At 49.4% G+C, this 21,216-nt stretch overlaps 1 protein-coding gene across 6 annotated transcripts in view; it reads left to right on the forward strand.

Annotated features, from left to right (window-relative positions):
- Nucleotides 1-3,487: 3,487 nt before the first annotated feature.
- Prkag2 (protein kinase AMP-activated non-catalytic subunit gamma 2) overlaps nucleotides 3,488-21,216 on the forward strand; it is a 264,022-nt gene continuing 246,293 nt past the window's right edge. Inside the window, exon 1 of one of the 6 annotated variants that reach the window (XM_075955434.1) lies at nucleotides 3,488-4,758. In XM_075955434.1, the coding sequence (XP_075811549.1) occupies nucleotides 4,645-4,758 (114 nt within the window). In that variant the 5' untranslated portion in view covers nucleotides 3,488-4,644. The remainder of the gene's footprint in view (nucleotides 4,759-21,216) is intronic. The other 5 variants (XM_075955435.1, XM_075955433.1, XM_075955432.1 and 2 more) reach the window with 5 other exon arrangements.

A 21,216-nucleotide genomic window follows, 5' to 3' on the forward strand; every position in this document is an offset into this window, starting at 1 on the left:
TTTCAGAAACATTGGTGTATGCCCTTCTCAAACTCATAAAATATAAGCAACACCATACATATATTTTCTTCTTTCTGCGGATATGTTCTCAACGATGTAGTTCAGGTTGGCCTCCAGTTTCACACACACACACACACACACACACACACACACACACACACACACATCCCAACCTCAGACTCCTGAATGCTGGGATTAGAGGTGTGTGTGCCACAATGCTTGACTAATAAAAATATATTTTTAAAGATTTATTTATGTATATGTGTGCATGCCTGAGCACACATGTGTACCATGTTTGTGCTGGATCTCTTAGAGGTCAGAAGAGAGCACTGGATCCCCCAGAACTGGAGTCGCAGGTGATTTAAGCCACAATGTAAATGTTGAGAACTGAACCGAGCTCTTCTGCAAGACCAGTAAGTGCTTTTAATCACTGAACCATCTCTCTAGCCCGTAAAATATTTTTGAAGACCTACATTTTTTTAAATGTGTGTGTGTGTGCACGCATGCATGCGTGTGCACGCATGCATGCGTGCGTGCGTGCATGTACACAGGTGTGTGTGTGTCATGGGCCTCCTGTGCAGGTCATGTGCACAGGTGGTGTGTGTCATGGGCCTCCTGTGCAGGTCAGGGTACAACTTTTCAGGAATCAATTCTCTCCTTCCACCTTGGTTCATTTTTATTTCTTATTTTGTTGTTGTTTTGTTTTTGAAGCAGGGTCTCTCATTACTGCCTCCGCCCTGTGTACTGGCTCACAGGAGTGCTGGGATTACAGATCACATCACTGCACAGCTTTTCACATGGCTTCTGGGGACTGAACTCAGGGGGTCAGGCTTGCTTGCAAGTGCCCTTATACACCGAGCCATCACAAGTCCCAGTATTTAGATTTAGGATTCCAAGGTTCCAAAGTCTGCACTCCAAAAAAAAAAATCAAGAGAGTACTTTAGCTATTGATGAAAGATTATACATATTTACACAGATCATTGATAAAAGTATACATTATAAGAATTGCTAAACCTTGGTGGTGGTAGATTTCAGGAACCCTGACTGTGAGACACAAACAGGGTTCCAGGGGCTCCCTGGCCAATCTACCTAGTCAAAACCAGGACATAGTTCTGTGAGAATGCCTGTCTTTAAAGATAAGGTTGAGAGAAGACTGAAGAGGACATCCTTTTTTAAAAAATATATATTTTTAATTTACTTTGGAAGAAACACACGTGTAAAAGCACACATGTGGAAGTCAGAGGGCAGCTTGTGAGAGCTGGTCAGTCCTCCATCATGTGGGGTTCAGCTTGTGAGAGCTGGCCAGTCCTCCATCATGTGGGGTTCAGCTTGTGAGAGCTGGCCAGTCCTCCATCATGTAGGGTTCAGGGATCAAATTCAGTGAGGTGTCAGCTTGCTGAAAAGCTCCATTACCCACTGAGCCATCAAGCTGGTCTTGAATGTGCATTTTGTAATGTAAAAGTTTATCTTGACTGGCATGGGAGGGTGTGCTTAGCATGCACAAGCTCTGGCTCAGTCTCTTACATGCACATCACATTTTTTTTTTCGAGACAGGGTTTCTCTGTAGCTTTGGAGATTGTCCTGAAACTAGCTCTTGTAGACCAGGCTGACCTCGAACTCACAGAGATCCGCCTGCCTCTGCCTCCCAAGTGCTGGGATTAAAGGCGTGCGCCACCACTGCTCTGTTCATAGTTACATATTTCTTTAACATTCTTTTTTTTATTACTTTAAAAATAATACCAATCAAAATTCCCACTCCCCCCCCCCCGTCCCCTCTAGTCCTAAGAGAGGGCAAGGCACCCTGCCCTGTGGGAAGTCCAAGACCTCCCCACTACATCCAGGCTTAGGAAGGTGTACATCCAAAGAGAATAGGATCCTAAAGAGCCAGTACATGCAGTAGAGACAAGTCCCAGTGTCATTGTCATTGGCCCCTCAGTCTGCCCCAACTGTCAACCACATTCAGAGGGACCAGTTTGATTCCATGCTCATTCATTCCCAGTCCAGCGGCCTTGGTGAGCTCCCATTAGCTCAGGTACACTGTCTCAGTGGGTGAACCCCTTGTGGTCCTGACTTCCTTGCTCATGTTCTCCCTCCTTCCCTTCAGCTCTTCAACTGCACCTTGGGAGCTTAGTCCAGTGCTCCAATGTGGGTCTCTGTTTCTGTCTCCATTGGTCGCCGGATGAAGGTTCTATGGTGATATTCAAGATAGTCATCAGTCTGACTACAGGACAAGGCCAGTTCAGGCACCCTGAAGAGGACATTCTAATACCAACCTCTGGCCTTCACAAACTAAAACACACACACACACACACACACACACACACACACACACACACACAGTGGGGGGCTGCAGGAGGGCAGCTGATATGCCCCCACCCCCAGTCTTTCCCTCTGTCAGCTTGGTCTCTTCAACGACTACTTTCAAGGCCATTACTTACTCATCACGTGGTGCGGTTTATGCATCCTGGCAAATCATGACAAGGATGGCCATTTCAAGCTACAAAATAATAACACTTGACAGTCCTGGAGCGATTTTTTTTTTTACTTTTTCTTTCTTTCTTTTTTTTTTTTTTGTGTGTGTGGCTGAGGGTGGCTTCCTTGGGCATTTACATTGCACTGCACCCCCACCCACGAAATCCCATTTCTGCTTTTTTTTTTTTTCGAGACAGGGTTTCTCTGTGTGACAGTCCTGGCTGTCCTGGAACTCACTTCTGCTTCTAAGAAGCAATTTGAACATTCAGTAGAATGTCTCTCAAAGTCCTTCAGCAAGGAGCCTGGCAGGAAACCTACACCCCACCCCACCCCCACCCCTGTGGGAACAAAAGACAAATACTTGTGTGTTGATCCTAGACAGGTTCTTTCCTAGTGTCCTCCAGTCACTCCTTAGGGACACTGGTTGGGGCACTGGGCAGGCTTGAAAGCATGGAGGGATGTATACGAACCTACTGGTGAGCCAGGGACACACCCCCCAAGTGTAGGGTTTTACCTAATTTGCAGGAAGTAGGCTGGAAACGCGGAAACTCAGGAGATAGCTGAACCTAGGTTGTCTCTTATGGGACAGACAGGTCCTTTCCTAAATAATGGTTTCTAAAGCGTGCTAACCACATCACCTCCTCTGAGAGACCAGGGAGAGGGGCAAAGGCCACCTCAACTGTCCCCATGGTGTGTTGTCAAAGTGACCCCTATCACGTTCATTCTCTGCTTAGCATCTGATTGCAGGGAGAAGATGGGCTGATGTCAGCTTCAGAGAGCTGTCACTCCTGAAGCCATGGTCTCTCTGCCTGGGAGGAACACCGAGTCCTGAGCAGCCCGCAGTGCTGGATCCGCAGCCAGTGACTCTGAAGGTCCCAGAGCACGTGGCGTGTTCGCCCTGGTTTTCAGGCTCCGACGCACCCATTTCCTCCCGTGGTCTCAGGACTTCAGCGTTTACAGGGACGCGCGCACTTTCGCCCAGGATCAGCTGCGCTACCCTTGGTGAAAATGAAAAGAACCCTGTCGTGGAGAAAAGCCCGCACTCACCCCGCCACAGGCCTCTCTGGATCGAGATGCAGGTCCCCACGCCGCAGGGCGGCGGTGTTCCGCGAAGCAAGTGCGGATCACCAGAGCCACTTAACACCCCTGGTTTCAATCGCGGCGTGGTCGGGGTGTGGGTGTGTGTTTCCGGGGATCGGACCTAACCAGAGACACCGCAAAACCAGATGGATCAGAAACCAGCTTCAGGCGAGTCCGGAGCCGGCTTGTCTGAGACAGACAAGTGCACGCCGACTTGGGGGCGGCGTGGAGTGGGACAGTGGCGCCGCACACCGCGCACTTCCTGTTCAACGCGCACCGCCTTCCACCGCCCAGCGCTCCCGGAGTCTGAGTCGGTGCCAAGTCCGGCCCCTACAGCCCCCCGAGTCCCCGGGGACGCGGCTCAGAGGCCGCCCCGGGCGGGCGCCCTGCCCAATTCTCCCCTAGGGGCTGGGGCGCGCCCTTCGGCCCGCAGAACCCAGCCAGCCGCCGCCACAGTTTATTCCTGCGGCCACGCGCCAGCCCAATTGCGACGAGCCTTCGCCTTTGCACCTCCTCTTCCCCCTCTGCCCTCCCTCTCGCTTAGAGAGGAGGCCCTCCGGGTCCTAGGCTCCCTGCTGCTTTATTGTGCGGCCCAGGGTTATGCATTTCTATTCTAAGCGGCTCTCTCTGGCCACCGATTCCACCGAGGCACAGGCACTGGAAGGCTGTTTTCCAAATTGCTGTTGTTAATTGCACCTGCCTGGCCAATTACCTCTGGGAATCTGTGGGAGGAGCCGAGAGGTGGAAAATGTTGCTTCGCTTTGCAGGAGAAGGAAAACTTTGTCACCCAGCACGAGTCTTCTGCCCCGCGTAACCAAAAACAGCGCGGTCCTAGACTCTGAACTAGAGGATTCGGTAGGAGGAAGAGGTCGCTCCGACCCAGCATCCCGCGGACCGCCAGCCCCTCGGGTGCCGCCCCGCGTGTTACCTGCGCCACCCGCCCTCCCCGCGGAAGTCCCCACGAGGTGTTTTCAGGGTGGAAGGACAGTCATAAAGAGCGCGTGGCTCTAGTGTAACGGCAGCAGCCCTGGGAGGTAGCGAGGGGACCGAACCCCGGGGACAAGGCACCGGAATTAACTTCTGGCTAAAGTTATGGGAAGCGCAGCCATGGACACCAAGAAGAAGAAAGAGGTTTCCAGCCCTGGAGGGAGCAGCGGCAAGAAGAACCCCAGCCTGAAGAGAAGATCACTGCGAGTGCACATTCCGGTGAGTCCCGTTCCCGGAGCTCCAGACTCCCGCAGCGCCGAGGCGGTTAACACGGGACACCCCCCGCGCGCCGTCCTGTCCCTCCTGTCCCTTCGGGAGGCTGGGGAGGGGGAGGGGCAGGGCCCAAGCTGGGCCGCAGAGCCAGTGGTTGGATCTCGGTCCGCACTCGCGTGGAGCTCCGGAACTGTCCCAGGCAGGGGCAGAGTCAGGGGTGTCTGCTGGGAAGCGGGGACGCGGAGCGCGCTCCCGGGTGCGCATAGCCTACTGGCGGACTGGGCGTAGCCCCGGATCCGGCCGGTGCGGGTGCTGGGGAGGGGGTGGTGAGTTGTGTTGTTTTGCTGAAAAAGGACGGTGTGGACTGAGCTCCGAGGGGTGGAGCTGTGCGCGGCCGCCAGGGACCGAGGAAAGGAGTAGTGGGTGGGGACATCGCGGGGGCCACGGTGTGGATGCACCCCCAAATGGCTCTCCCTCCGCGCCAATATTCCCAAGTTTCATGTAAGTCGCGGCTGGGGTCCCTTTGCTGTGGTTCTCTAGGTTTGACTCCAGGAGCATTTTGGGCCTCTGTAGAATTTGGAGGTTAGAGATGCCCTCATCTATACAGAACTGTAGCTAACTTCAGCCCAGATCGCCAGCCTGCCACCTTGGTTGGACATTGATCTAAACAGCCAGAGGGAGCAGCATGCAGAGTAGCTTGTTCACAGTGCTCAGCATCCATCAGTGTGGCCTGCCCTAGAAGTTAGCCCAAGGGCGCTTGTTCTCACCTCCATGAGGGTGGAGGTGGGGATCAGGTCGCAGGAGGTGTACCCCAGCCTGTAACTTCACCGGCTAAGGGAACCCGTATCTGGCCATATCCTAGAGATGACCAACCAAGCAAAGGTTTTTACAAACGCACATGCTAGGCAGTGTGGGACAGCAAGTGAGCTCCACCTCCTGCCAGTACTACCTCATGGCATCATCACTGATCCCTGTCACAGCATAGGCAGAGCTGGCTTGCAGGGACCATCCACTCATTTTCACCTTGAAGAGGAAATAGTAGTCTTTTCTTACTGTATTGACCCCCAAACCCTTTCTTTTAGATGCCTCCTACCCCCTTTTATTTCCAGTCGAGTAGCGCAATACTGAACGGAGACTTGGGGCTTGGAGCCCCACATGTCTAATGGGTGCTTTGGGGAGCAGTTTAAAGTTGGGCATCTGGGCAAGTCATAAGTCCATCAGTGACCTGAACGTACAGGAATATGGGTTTTATTTGAGAAAAACACTCCTACGTACATTGCCCACGTAAGACATTTAAAACTGTCGTTAGAAAGTTAGACACTGCTGCTGAGATCTGTTTAACAGTGGTGAGCGTGTTAGCTGGCCCCCTAACCACTCAGCTTTTCCCGTTTGTCCCAGAAAATGGTGCCGATTTTCCCGCCTTGTAGGGAGGTCGAAATAAAATAATAAACGGGAAAGCTCTTTACAAGGTAAAGTGCTCTATACTCGTGTGGTTATAACATGTGTGCCAGGGTACAAGAAAGAGCTCCCAGCACTTAGGAGGCTGAGGCATGAGGATTGTTGTAAATTTAAGCCTTGCCTGGGTTACATAGCAAACGGTCTCAATAAAATAAATAATAAAAGTGGGCATGGCAAGGAGAGGATGGGGGATGAGGGAGTAAATAACGTTCATTGAGCAAGCCACATTGAATTGAGGCCAAGTGGAGAGACTGATCCCCCATTCGTGTGTGTTTGCCATGCCAGTGGGGTGATGTGTATGGCAGTATAGGGCAAAATCCAGCACCAGCTAAGGGACTGCTAGGCCAATCTGTGAGTGCTGAAAACCAGTGTTTAAACTGGGACATTCCGGCACGTTCCTGACATAACCCAGCCCTTACTGAAAATGGTATCCACTGCACTGCCACACAGCTGTTCACCAAATGTGACCTCTGCCTGGTGTTTTCCCTTAGGACCAGGTCCAGGTCTGAGGGAGGGAGAGTTCTGTCTCCTCAGAGTGCTTGTGTTTGCTGGTGGGACCAGAGGTTCCTCTCATCTACCCCACTAATGGTGACCTAGTGATTACTATGCCCGGAGAGGCTGTGAACTAGGGACTTTAGACATGTGCTTAACAGCTAAGCCCAGGACATAAGATGACAGGTCAGCTGCACAGCAGTTGCTTGTGGAGAGTGGGGGAGAGAGAGAGACAACCACACCAGACCGCATCAGATGCAGAAGGAGAGGGTGCTTCTAAATCCCGTGGAATGCAGTGTCTCCTAGGGAAGGGAATGGTCTGAGACCAGATCAAGAAGGACCTTGAAGGAAGGCCACCAGAGAGTAAGCAGAAGAGGCCCAATTAAAAATGAATTTCAAACACCAGCATTTTTTTTCTCTAATCTTAAGTATGCCCCATGCCATGTTTGGACTGGTCTATTGCTATGCAGACCCCGTTTAATTGAGTATCCTGTATCTCCTCAGACAACCCTGGCTTGAAGGCCAGGCTCTGCCAGGCATAGTGGCGGACACTTTTCATCCTAGTACTCTGGAATCAGAGGCAGGGAGATCTCTGTATGTTCAAGGCCAACCTGGTCCTCTTAGTTAATTCCAAGCCAGCCAAGACTGAGGAATTGCTCACAAAGGCAGGAGAGTTGCAGCAAAGACCCTGCCCCTATGCTCAAGCCTGCCCTAAGTCCTCCCTAGCCTTGTGGGCAGCATTGGGCATGCGTCTTTCTCCCTGTCTGAAAGATTCCTCCCAGCGTTGGCGGCTGGTTCAGCTGAATGTGGGGACCTCAAGTGCTGGTATAGTGTCTGTGTTAGTTACTTTGGTGCTGAAACAGCAACTGAGGGCTTGTATCTGATCCACAAGGGGTGGGGGTTACTAACAGGGAATGGCAGAGGCTTTTGAAACCTCAAAGTCCACCCCCAGTGACACACCTCCTCCCCAAAGCCACACCTCTTAATGCGTCCTAAGCAGTTCCACCAACTGGGGACCAAGCTTTCAAATATAGGGTCCTGGGGATTCTCATCTGAACCACCACAGTGCCCAAGAGACAGACTTCCACCAAGCATGATCGCATTGCGTAGACAGTTCTGGTGTGGCTGCACAGACCATTCCAGGAGAACCCAGCAGGATGCTAGCATTTCCCCCTAGGGAGTCCACTTGTTAGCTTATCCTCATGGCCGGTCTGGCTTCCTGAAACTTCTTCCTTACTCCTTTGTTACTGCTATTTAACTTAAAACTATCCATCAAAACCTAAGGTCTTGTCTGGGAGCTTTTCTTGTGGGCCTCAACTGAGGAATCATTAAAATGAAAGGAACAAAATTCATGGGAAGTAGCCAGACACACCAGCAAGATGAAGTGCTTTGGCAGATTTCCGGGGCTCAGGGACTGAGAGCCCTTCGGTGGGGGAAGGTGGTTGGAAGATGCTCCCAGGAAGATGGGAAGGAAGGCACGAGAGAGGCAGGAATTGTGTGACAGTGGAGCTCCCAGAGAGCATAAGTTCTTCACCTAGCAGGCATTAGTTACAGAATACACATGTTCCCAGCCCTCTTGGGAGAGGAGCTCTTGAAGTCCTTCACTGTCACTGGAGACAGACTGAAAACAGAGCCAAGAGCACCTGGCCAGTCAGAAGGTTGTGGTGGCACAACTGGGCTCCAGTGAGCTCAAGACACTGCCACCTGCTGTGTGGCTAGAGTCTCACCCTGCCTGAGGCCACAGTGCCCTCTGTGCTGTCGGTGGGCCTGTGACCACAGTCCCTGGAGAGCATGGGAATAGGAGAGTGCTCTGTCCCTGGGGTTGGAGGAGCAGGTGACATTGTATTCTCTGCCCCTCTCACCACTGAAACAGCCTGAGCTGGAGTCTGGGGAAGACATTCAGCTTTGACCTTGACTGAGACAGTTTGTGCTTGCAAGGGTTTAGGGTGGGGCTTATCAAAGTGTGGTTCTTGAACCAGCTTGATTATAATGGCACAGTCTAATATGCTCTTAAAAATATCAACTCTGCCAGGCGGTAGTGACACACACCTTTAATTCCAGCACTTGGGAGGCAGAGGCAGGAGGATCTCTGTGAGTTCGAAGCCAGCCTGGTCTACAAGAGCTAGTTTTAGGGCAGGCTCCAAAACAACACAAGAGAAACCCTGTCTTGAAATACAAAACAAAACAAAAAAGCTAAAAAAAAAAATCAACTCCTATGTGTCAGTCTGAACCTACTGAAGTGGAATTTCTGAGACTAGACCCATGACTTTGTCATTCATTAAATTCTTGATGGGATTCTGACACCTTCTGGGTTTAAAAACAGTTGGATTCCAGCCTCCGTTTCTTCTGCTCTCGTGCCATTGGTTCTGCGTCATCTGTGTTTCCGTCTGTCCATCCTTCCATCTGTTGACCATCCATCACTGAACTGGCTGGTTTTATGTCAACTTGATATAAGCTGGAGTCATCAGAGAGAAAGGGTCCTCAGTTGAGAAAATGCCTCCATAGGATCCAGCTGTGAGGCATTTTTAAAATTAGTGATCAGTGAGGGAGGGTCCAGCCAGTTGTGGGCGGTGCCATCCCTGGGCTGGTGGTCCTGGGCTCTATAAGAAAGCAGGCTGAACAAGCTATGTGGAGCAAGCCAGTGAGCAGTACCCTTCCATGGCCTCTGCATCAGCTTCCAGGTTCCTGCCCTGTCTGAGTTCCTGTCATGACTGCCTTTGATGACGAACAGTGATATGGAAGTGCAGGTCAGGTTCATCCTTTCCTCCCCGACTTGCTTGCGGTCATTGTGTTTCATCAGAAACACAGAAAAAAAAACCCAAGACAATTACCTATCTGTAATCTATCTAATCTATCTGAACTCCGTGTAATATTTGTCCATCTATCCACCATCAACCTATCCATCCATTCATCCATCCATCCATCCATCCATCCATCCATCCATCCATCATCTCTCTGTCCATGTATCCATCATCTATCTACTCTGTCCAAATATTCACATTATCATCTTTATCCATCCATCATCTATCTGTCCATGTCTGTTTATATTCAAGTATCCATGTATCATCTGTATACCTGTCTTATCTGTCATCTCCATCCATCAATCATCTATCCATCTATCTCTTTCTATCTGTACAGCATCTATACATCTTTCATAAGTCATCTGCACTTTTCCATCCGTCATTGAGAAGAACTACCCTTCACTACTGATTGCTTGACAATGGCAGGATATTTCTGGCTTCCCAATAAAGCTCAGGCAGCAGCTGGAATAGCCAGTGCGAGTCAGCGTAGTAGGCTATGCCTCAGTGGCTTGTCGCATCTTTGGGTATTTGTGAGCATAAACTCTTGGAGGACCCAGACGTCAGAAGCTTCAGCAGCTCAGTGCGGAGCCCCAGGACTTGTGGTTCCAGGTGTACTAACAAAGTCTAAATGCTATGTGTCAGTGATTTCGTGTGAAAGGTCTGGCCAGTGAGTGGGCTTCTTCAATGTGGGCACAGCATGCCAACTGAATGTCAGCTGGGCACTGCCCATACAGTTGGGGCACTGGAGTCAAGAAGAGACTTCAATTCTACCTTGTTTGTAATGCATGTGGATGGATAGATAGATAGATAGATAGATAGATAGATAGATAGATATCATAGTACATATTCACTAAAATTTTTATTATTATTACGGTATGTATTATTTAAACAGTATATAATAGAGTTGTGTGTATTCATTATTTAATGACATTAGTTAGATCTAGAGATTTAGTTACTGATTTATTAACTGTACTCAAGTTCCTCACACTGTGACCTGTGGCCCTCCTGTCTGGAGGCAGAGTCTATGGCTCCATATCCTGTGTCCTGTCGTGACCAACAGACTGGAGAAAGCACTGGATTTGAGGCCAACTGAACTGCCTGCTAGACACACAACCCACGTTGTCCTCTGTTAGCTGGCCTTTGTGGAGGCAGCTGGGAACGTGAGCAGGGCTGTTGTGAACCCCGCCCCAGCTGAGTTACCCACTGACCCCAGAGATCACCATAGATTGTGAGAACTTTCCAGCAGAAGGAGAGACCCATGAGAGATAGATTCATAGTCTACTGCTTTAAGTCTCCACAGTTTGCCATATTTGAAAGCGGAAAGCTGTGGTATTATCTATTGGGTGGCAGGTGCCTACAGTTACCCTTGTAAGGGAGGTAGGGGCCACGGACATCTTGGTGTCGGTGAAGTCCCCAGGTCTTGCACTGTGCCTGCTACATAATAGGTTGGACATAAATAAAGCAAGGTGTAGTTTCCTGGTAACCAACAGAAGAGCAGGCCAGGCTCTTCCTAGACTGGTGTTTGCTAGTGTCCAGTGATCTTGAACACAGAATGGCTAGCATGTATACCCACAGCGGGACTTAGGAAAGCATGGCAGAGTGGAAACTGGGAGGAGGCAGAGATACCCCTCGTTCCCCTGATGATTTCTGTTCCCAGCCCCAGGATGTGAGGCTCAGAGGGTACATGGCAGGGCCAAGAAGCAGTGCTCTAGAAAAACAAAGGTGGCCCCAGAGCGGCCCCCACAGCCTTCGTCACGTGCTCAGCTTCCTCCCCGTCCCGCCATACTAAGATTCCCATCGTGGAGGAGGGAGCAATGTAGGAAAGCAGCAGAAAACAGGAGGGAGGACCCCTCATGACCAGGCTAGGGTACACCCCACTTGCTTCCCACAGCTCCCCCATGGCTGCTCACATGTCTCTTTTGGAACAGAGGGGTAAGATTTTATCATGCCTCTCAGGCAGGGACCCTGTTGGATTAGGTCTCTGTGTCTGTTACAATGCAACACTGCAAACCAGGAGACAGGCGACCACAGGAACCTGCCTCTCAGGGCAAGAGGCCAAAAGTCCAGTGTCAAGGTGTTAGAGGGACCATATTCTTTGTCTCCAGAGGAGGATCCCCCTTGCTTGTAGGCAGTACAAGTAGTACCTAGTAGCCGCGCATCTCGGCTTGTGGTGGTATCACGCCAACGTTGTCTCCATCTTCATCTGGCCTTTCCCCTCTGGGTGGTGGTGCTCACGTTCTTCCTCTTTAAAGAGTGTCGGCCAGGTAGGATGAGGGCCTACCCCGGCAACATCGTCTGAGCTTAGCTCTTATTTCAAACCAGGTCTCATGGGTACTCTGTTCCTAGGGCCAGGGGGAGTGTAGCTCATTGCCGTTTCTGGATCTCCCACCTAGCCGAGGACCCAGGATACAGACTTGAAAGGATCTTCAGTCACCCACCGGCCACAGACATGTTCTCTGCCTACACGTATCCAGCAGGTCATTTCCCTCTTCCTAAAAGTTCTGCTCTGGCCCTATGTCATCCTTCCTCTTTGCCCTCCTGAAAGGACAGGAGGTCACTTTAAGACTGCCCTCCCACAGGGCTTCACTGCCCAGCAGCTTCCCATGGTGAGGATGGACCTCTGCCTCACAGAAGAGCAGCTGGGAATCCTGGGCTACCAAGAGCCAATTGGTCCCTGTTGGACATTCATCAGCAATCTCTCTGCCCAGCTAGAAAACACCAAAACAGCAGGGCCCTGGCAGGAACCTTGCGGCTCAGGCGCTATCCCACTGGCCTGTGGCAAGCCATGAGTTGGCAGAGAAGACTTCCTGTCAACAGGAAGTAAGGGATGGAGATTTAGTTATTTTCAAAGTAGGTAGTGGAAGAGTTGAGTACAGTTTGAGTGAATAAGCAGAGTCCAACAGGAGGCGCTTCCCCGCTTTTGGGGGGCAGTGGGCTTGCACCCCCAGCTAATGTTAACCATATCCTCTGCTCTGGCTACATATGCACTCCGCGGATGGCGGGACTCCCCTGAGAGTTCCCTGTGGTTGAGTCCGAGGGACATGATTCCCTTCTCATGCGGCTCCACTGCTAATCTCAGAGTGAGGTCACAGCTGGTCGACCAAGCCAATGAAGGCCCCTTCTTACCCGATGCTCAGCGCTTCCTTATCAGCCCGGGGGCTGTGTTTCGACTTGATGCTGACAAGCTCGGGGTTGCTGAGATTGGTGGGATGCCTAAGGAAGAAATGGGAAGATGCTGTTTCCCGGGTGGTCGAGTTTGCTCGTCATGTTAAAGTCAAAGTCAAAAGATGTAAACCCAGGAATGGAGGAAGCCAGGAGTCCTGGAGTTGGGAGGCTGAGACTCCTCCCTCAGGTCTTCCGAGCGTCTGGAGTCCCCACAAAAGCAAAAGGTGCCAGAAACTGGATGTCCTGGTCGAGAGCTGAGTGGGTCAGAGGAAAAATAGAGGAGATGGGAGAGAAAACTGCCAGGAGACATCACCTCAGAGCCCACTTATTTTTCAGAAAGTTTCCAGTTACCTGATTCTAAAGTTACCTAAATGAAGTATGGGCCGAGGAAGAGGCAACGGCAAGCAGAAGGTGTTTTCACATCTTTCTAGGCTGTCTAGGGTTGGTCTTGTGTTTCATCTGTGACAGTTTATAGCTCTCACTGGAGACTAGCTATAGCAACACCTTTTTCTAGGTTTTCTTTGAGGGAGGGCCAACGAAAGAAAATAGACAAAGAAAGATATCCACACAGCACAGGGCACCCTAACAAGAGCACCCAGTGTGGAAGATAAGAGACCAGCTGCTCCTGGAGGCCCTGGACCTAAGGCTCTGCCCATTCCTGTGTTCGTATGTATTCTGTGCTATGCTGTTCCACGGAGGTCCATGTTCTGTGGGTACCACAGGGTCTAAGAAGCAGGAAAATTCAGACTGGTTCTCCAGCTGCCCGTGCCTTCTCTGGGTCCAGGTGGTCTTCAAGAGTCCACACATGATGGGACTGGAGAGGTGCCGGGGGAGCTGGTTCTCCCACGGGTAGGCATTTGATAGCATCCTGTTTCTATCAGCTAAGATGAGTGAGTGTCCGAGGTGGTGTTTTGGCCCTGGTGAGAAGCCAGGATTAGGATAGAGAGGTTGTTTGTGTCCACGCCAATCTTGCTTGTTAAATGTAGTTTGAGATTTCTGAAATGGCCTTAGGCCACAAGTAATAAAATATTTTCAGCTGTAAGACAGAGAAACACTGGATAGTAGCAGCAAACAGTCTTAGGGCAGAACTCGCCCAGGTAACCTTCCATTGGATTGCTGAGTACCAGCCAGGAGAAGTGGCCCAAAGAGCTTGTGGTACTTCCTGGAAACCCAGAGAGAACAGAAGCTTCAACCTGGACCACCCTGCCTATGTTATGACCCACCACGATTCCATAGCAAACTAGCAGTAAACCAGGAGCTCAGACTTGGGTCTTCTATTGTAATCAGGTTGAGAAGAGAGGAACATTTCTCAAGGCTACAGGTGAGGCCCAGCTGCTTGGCCCATATCCCCTGCCTCTTGGTTAGAGCCAGAAGATATCCTCAAACAATGCCAACAAAATAGTTTTGTTTCGTGCAAGCTCAAAGCAGCAGCTGGGACAGAGGTGAACACAGACACAGGCTGCAGGCTGGCCTGAAATGTTTCGGACCGCCCTCTGTCTTCTGTGGTCTTACCAATACCAGTGCACAGGAAAGGAACAAGGTCACTGCGCTGGTGAGGTCACGATGGCACTGTTGTCTCTGTTCCTATTCAGTGCTGACACACGCCTCCAGTGACTGGGTTCCCTTCCTTGAGGTTTTTCTTTTTTTTTTTTAAGATTTATTTATTTATTTATTATGTATACAACATTCTGCTTCCATGTATACCCACACACCAGAAAAGGGCACCAGATCTCATTACAGATGGTTGTGAGCCATCATGTGGTTGCTGGGAATTGAACTCACGACCTCTGGAAGAGCAGTCAGTGCTCTTAACCACTGAGCCATCTCTCCAGCCCCCTTGAGGTTTTTCTTGACCCTTGATTCTGAACCTTGGCTTTGGGCCTGCAGTGGGAGAGGAGAACAAGCTGAATCAGACGGACAAGCAGGCTGTGTAGCATTACCATAAGCATCCTAGCCAGCCCCAGGGACATTCTGGAAGTGGGATGCCCTTTGGAGTTGCCTCCAGGTAGAGGAGAGAAGGCTGAGCTTTTGTGGTCATGGTCCCCGAGAAGAGGAGAAAAACTGGGGCAAGGCATTAACTGAGCGCTTGCAGCTCCCTTTTCTGAGCCTAATTACCTTACTCCGATGTGTCTGTTGGTCTCCTTAATGAGCCCCTGAGCCCCTTTAAAGATGGCAAGTATGGATTCCCAGGTCAGCCCAGAGGAAGTGACTCCTAACATCGCAACCCCAGATGCCCATGTTATTAGAGAGAAGAGGAAATGTCCAGGCCAGCTGAAAAGTATAATGAACAAAACCAAGATGATTTTGAGAATCAAAGTGTTTAGCTATCTTTAGGAACTCATTTCTCAACATCTGAGTGGATCCATTATTCAGTAATCTTATGAAAACCACTTAGTGAAAGGGAAGGTCCAGGAAAACGGCTCTGTTGGTAAAGTGCTGGCAGCAAGAGCTCAAATTCCCCAAACCTATGTAAAACAAGCACACAAACTAGGTGTGGTGACATTCACATGTACCTGAGGAAGCAGGGGCAGGTGGATCCCTGAGGCTTGCAGGCCAGCCAACCTAGCTGAATCAGTGAGCTCCAAGTTCAGTGAGAGGTAGAGCCAGCTGAGAAGACACTAGGGCTTGACCTCTGACCCCCTCCATGTACACATACATGCTCCTGTACACACACACATACACACATGCTCCTATACACACACATGTTCCTATAACACACACACACACATGCTCCTATACGCACACACACACATGCTCCTATACACACACATACACACATGCTTCTATACACACACATGCTCCTATACACACACACATACACACATGCTCCTATACACACACACACATGCTCCTATACACACACATACACACACATGCTCCTATACACACACACACATGCTCCTATACACACACACATACACACATGCTCCTATACACACACACATACACACATGCTCCTATACACACACACACATGCTCCTATACGCACACACACACACATGCTCCTATACACACACATACACACATGCTTCTATACACACACACATGCTCCTATACACACACACACACATGCTCCTATACACACACATACACACATGCTCCTATACACACACACACACACACATGCTCCTATACACACATACACACATGCTCCTATACACACACACATACACACATGCTTCTATACACACACACATGCTCCTATACACACACACACACACATGCTCCTATACACACACACACACATGCTCCTATACACACACATACACACACATGCTCCTATACACACACATGCTCCTATACACACACATACACACACATGCTCCTATACACACACATGCTCCTATACACACACACATACACACATGCTCCTATACACACACACGCTCCTACACACACACACATACACACATGCTCCTATACACACACATGCTCCTACACACACACACATACACACATGCTCCTATACACACACATACACACATGCTCCTATACACACACATACACACATGCTCCTATACGCACACACACACATGCTCCTATACACACACATACACACATGCTTCTATACACACACATGCTCCTATACACACACACATACACACATGCTGCTATACACACACACACACATGCTCCTATACACACACATACACACACATGCTCCTATACACACACACATGCTCCTATACACACACACATACACACATGCTCCTATACACACACACATACACACATGCTCCTATACACACACACACATGCTCCTATACGCACACACACACACACACACATGCTCCTATACACACACATACACACATGCTTCTATACACACACACATGCTCCTATACACACACATACACACACATGCTCCTATACACACACATACACACACATGCTCCTATACACACACACACACATGCTCCTATACACACACATACACACATGCTCCTATACACACACATACACACATGCTCCTATACGCACACACACACATGCTCCTATACACACACATACACACATGCTTCTATACACACACATGCTCCTATACACACACACATACACACATGCTCCTATACACACACACACATGCTCCTATACACACACATACACACACATGCTCCTATACACACACACACATGCTCCTATACACACACACATACACACATGCTCCTATACACACACACATACACACATGCTCCTATACACACACACACATGCTCCTATACGCACACACACACACATGCTCCTATACACACACATACACACATGCTCCTATACACACACATACACACATGCTTCTATACACACACACATGCTCCTATACACACACACACACACATGCTCCTATACACACACATACACACACATGCTCCTATACACACACATGCTCCTATACACACACACATACACACATGCTCCTATACACACACACGCTCCTACACACACACACATACACACATGCTCCTATACACACACATGCTCCTACACACACACATACACACATGCTCCTATACACACACATACACACATGCTCCTATACACACACATACACACATGCTCCTATACACATACATGCTCCTATACACACATACACACACATGCTCCTATACACACACATACACACATGCTCCTATACACACACATACACACATGCTCCTATATACACACATACACACACATGCTCCTATACACACACATGCTCCTACACACACATACATACACACATGCTCCTATACACACACATACTCCTATACACACACATACACACATGCTCCTATACACACACATACATACATGCTCCTATACACACACATACACACATGCTCCTATACACACACATGCTCCTATACACACACACGCTCCTATACACACACACATACACACATGCTCCTATACACACACATACATACATGCTCCTATACACACACATACACAATGCTCCTATACACACACATGCTCCTATACACACACACATGCTCCTATACACACACACATACACACATGCTCCTATACACACACACACATGCTCCTATACACACACATACACACACATGCTCCTATACACACACACACATGCTCCTATACACACACACATACACACATGCTCCTATACACACACATACACACATGCTCCTATACACACACACACATGCTCCTATACGCACACACACACATGCTCCTATACACACACATACACACATGCTCCTATACACACACATACACACATGCTTCTATACACACACACATGCTCCTATACACACACACACACATGCTCCTATACACACACATGCTCCTATACACACACACATACACACATGCTCCTATACACACACACGCTCCTACACACACACACATACACACATGCTCCTATACACACACATGCTCCTACACACACACATACACACATGCTCCTATACACACACATACACACATGCTCCTATACACACACATACACACATGCTCCTATACACATACATGCTCCTATACACACATACACACACATGCTCCTATACACACACATACACACATGCTCCTATACACACACATACACACATGCTCCTATACACACACATACACACACATGCTCCTATACACACACATGCTCCTACACACACATACATACACACATGCTCCTATACACACACATGCTCCTATACACACACATACACACATGCTCCTATACACACACATACATACATGCTCCTATACACACACATACACACATGCTCCTATACACACACATGCTCCTATACACACACACGCTCCTATACACACACACATACACACATGCTCCTATACACACACATACATACATGCTCCTATACACACACATACACACATGCTCCTATACACACACATGCTCCTATACACACACATACACAATGCTCCTATACACACACACACATGCTCCTATACACACACATACACACATGCTCCTATACACACACATACACACATGCTCCTATACACACACACATACACACATGCTCCTATACGCACACATGCTCCTATACACACACATACACAATGCTCCTATACACACACATACACACATGCTCCTATACACACACATACATACATGCTCCTATACACACACATACACACATGCTCCTATACACACACATGCTCCTATACACACACACGCTCCTATACACACACACATACACACATGCTCCTATACACACACATACATACATGCTCCTATACACACACATACACACATGCTCCTATACACACACATGCTCCTATACACACACATACACAATGCTCCTATACACACACATGCTCCTATACACACACACATGCTCCTATACACACACACACGCTCCTATACACACACACATACACACGTGTGCACGGGCAGAAATTTCACCGACATTGCATCTTGTAGACTTAATGAGAGGACATATCTTGGGAACATCATCGTGTCTATCTTTTCCCTTTCATCTCCTCCCTGGGAAAGCTGTTTGGGTCTTCTGCTCAAGCTAATTGACAAGAGGCAGCACTTCTGCTCTGCCAGGACTCATTTTGGTGACGAGACGCTCCTTTGATTGGAAGCTGGTCTGGCACCTAGCCTGACAAACAGAGGGGGAGGAGGGGCCCTTGGTCCTCACCAGCTCCAGGAACCTCTAGTTCCTGGTACTGTAGGAGGCAGGCGCAGCCACCTGCTGGTCTCCAGCAGGGACTTGGCCGTCACTCATTGCAGATCCTCAAGAACAAAATATTGGCATGAGCAGGGAATTGGGATGGAGCTCACGCGCTCCGCAGAAGGTGCATGCGCCTAAGTGAGAATGTGTTTGAGAGCCAGGGAACAAAACTGCAATCTCGGCATCACTGTTCGTCCCCTCCAGCTCACGACCTCTCCCACTTGGGTCCCTGGTATTTGGGAGTTGGTTTTCTTACATGTAAAATGGGAATAATGATCCCCTCTCAAGACTGAGAGGTATAAAGTGAGATTCCATGGGGAATGGGCAAGACATGGAAATTCTAGAAGTATTGTTTCCCGCACCAGAGAGCCACTTAAGAACACAGCTGAGGTCACCCACCGAGCAGGGAGCCGGGGATGGCCCCAGGTTAAGAACACTGTGCTGGAAGACATTGTCATTTGGACATTCTAGTATGTGCTTGGTCATACCCAGCGTAGGGCTTTGGATGAATGCGTTTCCAGATTTATCTAGCAACTCCCCTTACTTATGCTGGTTTCTGTCTCAATGAGTGCAGGGGACACTCACTTGTCACCATAGGGTGAAGCACAGTAAAGAGAGGACAGGCTTAGCCCTGGATAGAGATCGTAGGGCCCATGACCTAATGTTTACTCATAGCCTCTACTGGGAATCAAGAGGATAAATAGGCTGATTGATACCAGCCTGGGCTTGGGCAGCAGGGGTGGCCTGGAGTCGTTAATGTCTGCTCCCCTGCTCCCATCCCTGGGAAGCCAGTCTGCCCCATCTGCTGGCTTCCGTCATCATCTGAGCACAGTTCCTTCAGCTGTATAAAAGGATGGCCATGCAGTAGGCTCCACCCTCAAGTGACAGGCCTTGGCTCCTCCCAGTACCTTGCTTTCTGCCTTCTCTCTTTGTTTGTTTGTTTGTTTGTTTTTGAGGCAGAGTTCCTCTGTATATCCCTGACTGTTCTGGAACTCACTCTGTAACCAGGCTGGCTTCGAACTGGAAGATCCGCCTACCTCTGCCTCCTGAGTGCTGGGATTAAAAGTGTGCACCACCACCACCCAGCTCACTCCGTCTTCCTTACAGAAGCACACCACAGGCCAAGCAACTTTCGCTTGTTCTTTGTTCTCAGATTTGGTGACACATCAGGAAGGTCTGACTGTTCAGTTTCGAGTTCTCTCCCTTGTGCAGCTGGGCTTGGTTTGTGGCTTTCTCCCGACCCGGTGACCCACTGTCTCCCCAGGACCACAGCTCCTGGGAAGCATCTTCCCTTGGCAGCACCAGCACTAAACCCTTCCTTCTGTCTGCACTGGAGTCTTGGGGACCTGTGTTTTCCAAACTTCCTGTGACAGACTTGAGAAACATTTAAGTGGCCAATCCCTTTTCATTGGGTTTCTAGAACTTTCTTTGGTCTGAGAAGTCTCTAGAAACTCTGAATCATTGAGGCCAGGGATGTCTTGGCCTGCTGTTGACTCTGACTTGGATAAGAAGGAGAGGCCTCTGGGAATGAGACTGGCACCACACCGTGACTCCAGCATCCGGGTCCCGTGTGCTGGCATAGCCCCTCACTGTGCAATTCCATCATGGACACTGCCTACGGATGCCTTAGTGTCTACCAGGGCACCTCTGGTTTAGAGGAGCATGCCAAATACACCTCAGCCTTAGATAACTCAAACCACAGGATGCTTGGCAGTAGCCATGGTGAATTATATCAGCATCAGGCGTGGTGTGATTCAGGATCAGTGGGGAACAGGACCTCCTGCTTTCCCCAAGTCTTCTCTGTCTTCCTCCAGAGCAGGGAGAAGAGAGGATAGAGAGAAGTTCAGTGCAGAGCATGTGGGAGCTTTGAGTGTTTTAATGCCTCTCAAGACCCTCTCAGTCTG

This window comes from Microtus pennsylvanicus, chromosome 21, assembly GCF_037038515.1.
Source record: "Microtus pennsylvanicus isolate mMicPen1 chromosome 21, mMicPen1.hap1, whole genome shotgun sequence".
Taxonomy (NCBI): Eukaryota; Metazoa; Chordata; class Mammalia; order Rodentia; family Cricetidae; genus Microtus; species Microtus pennsylvanicus.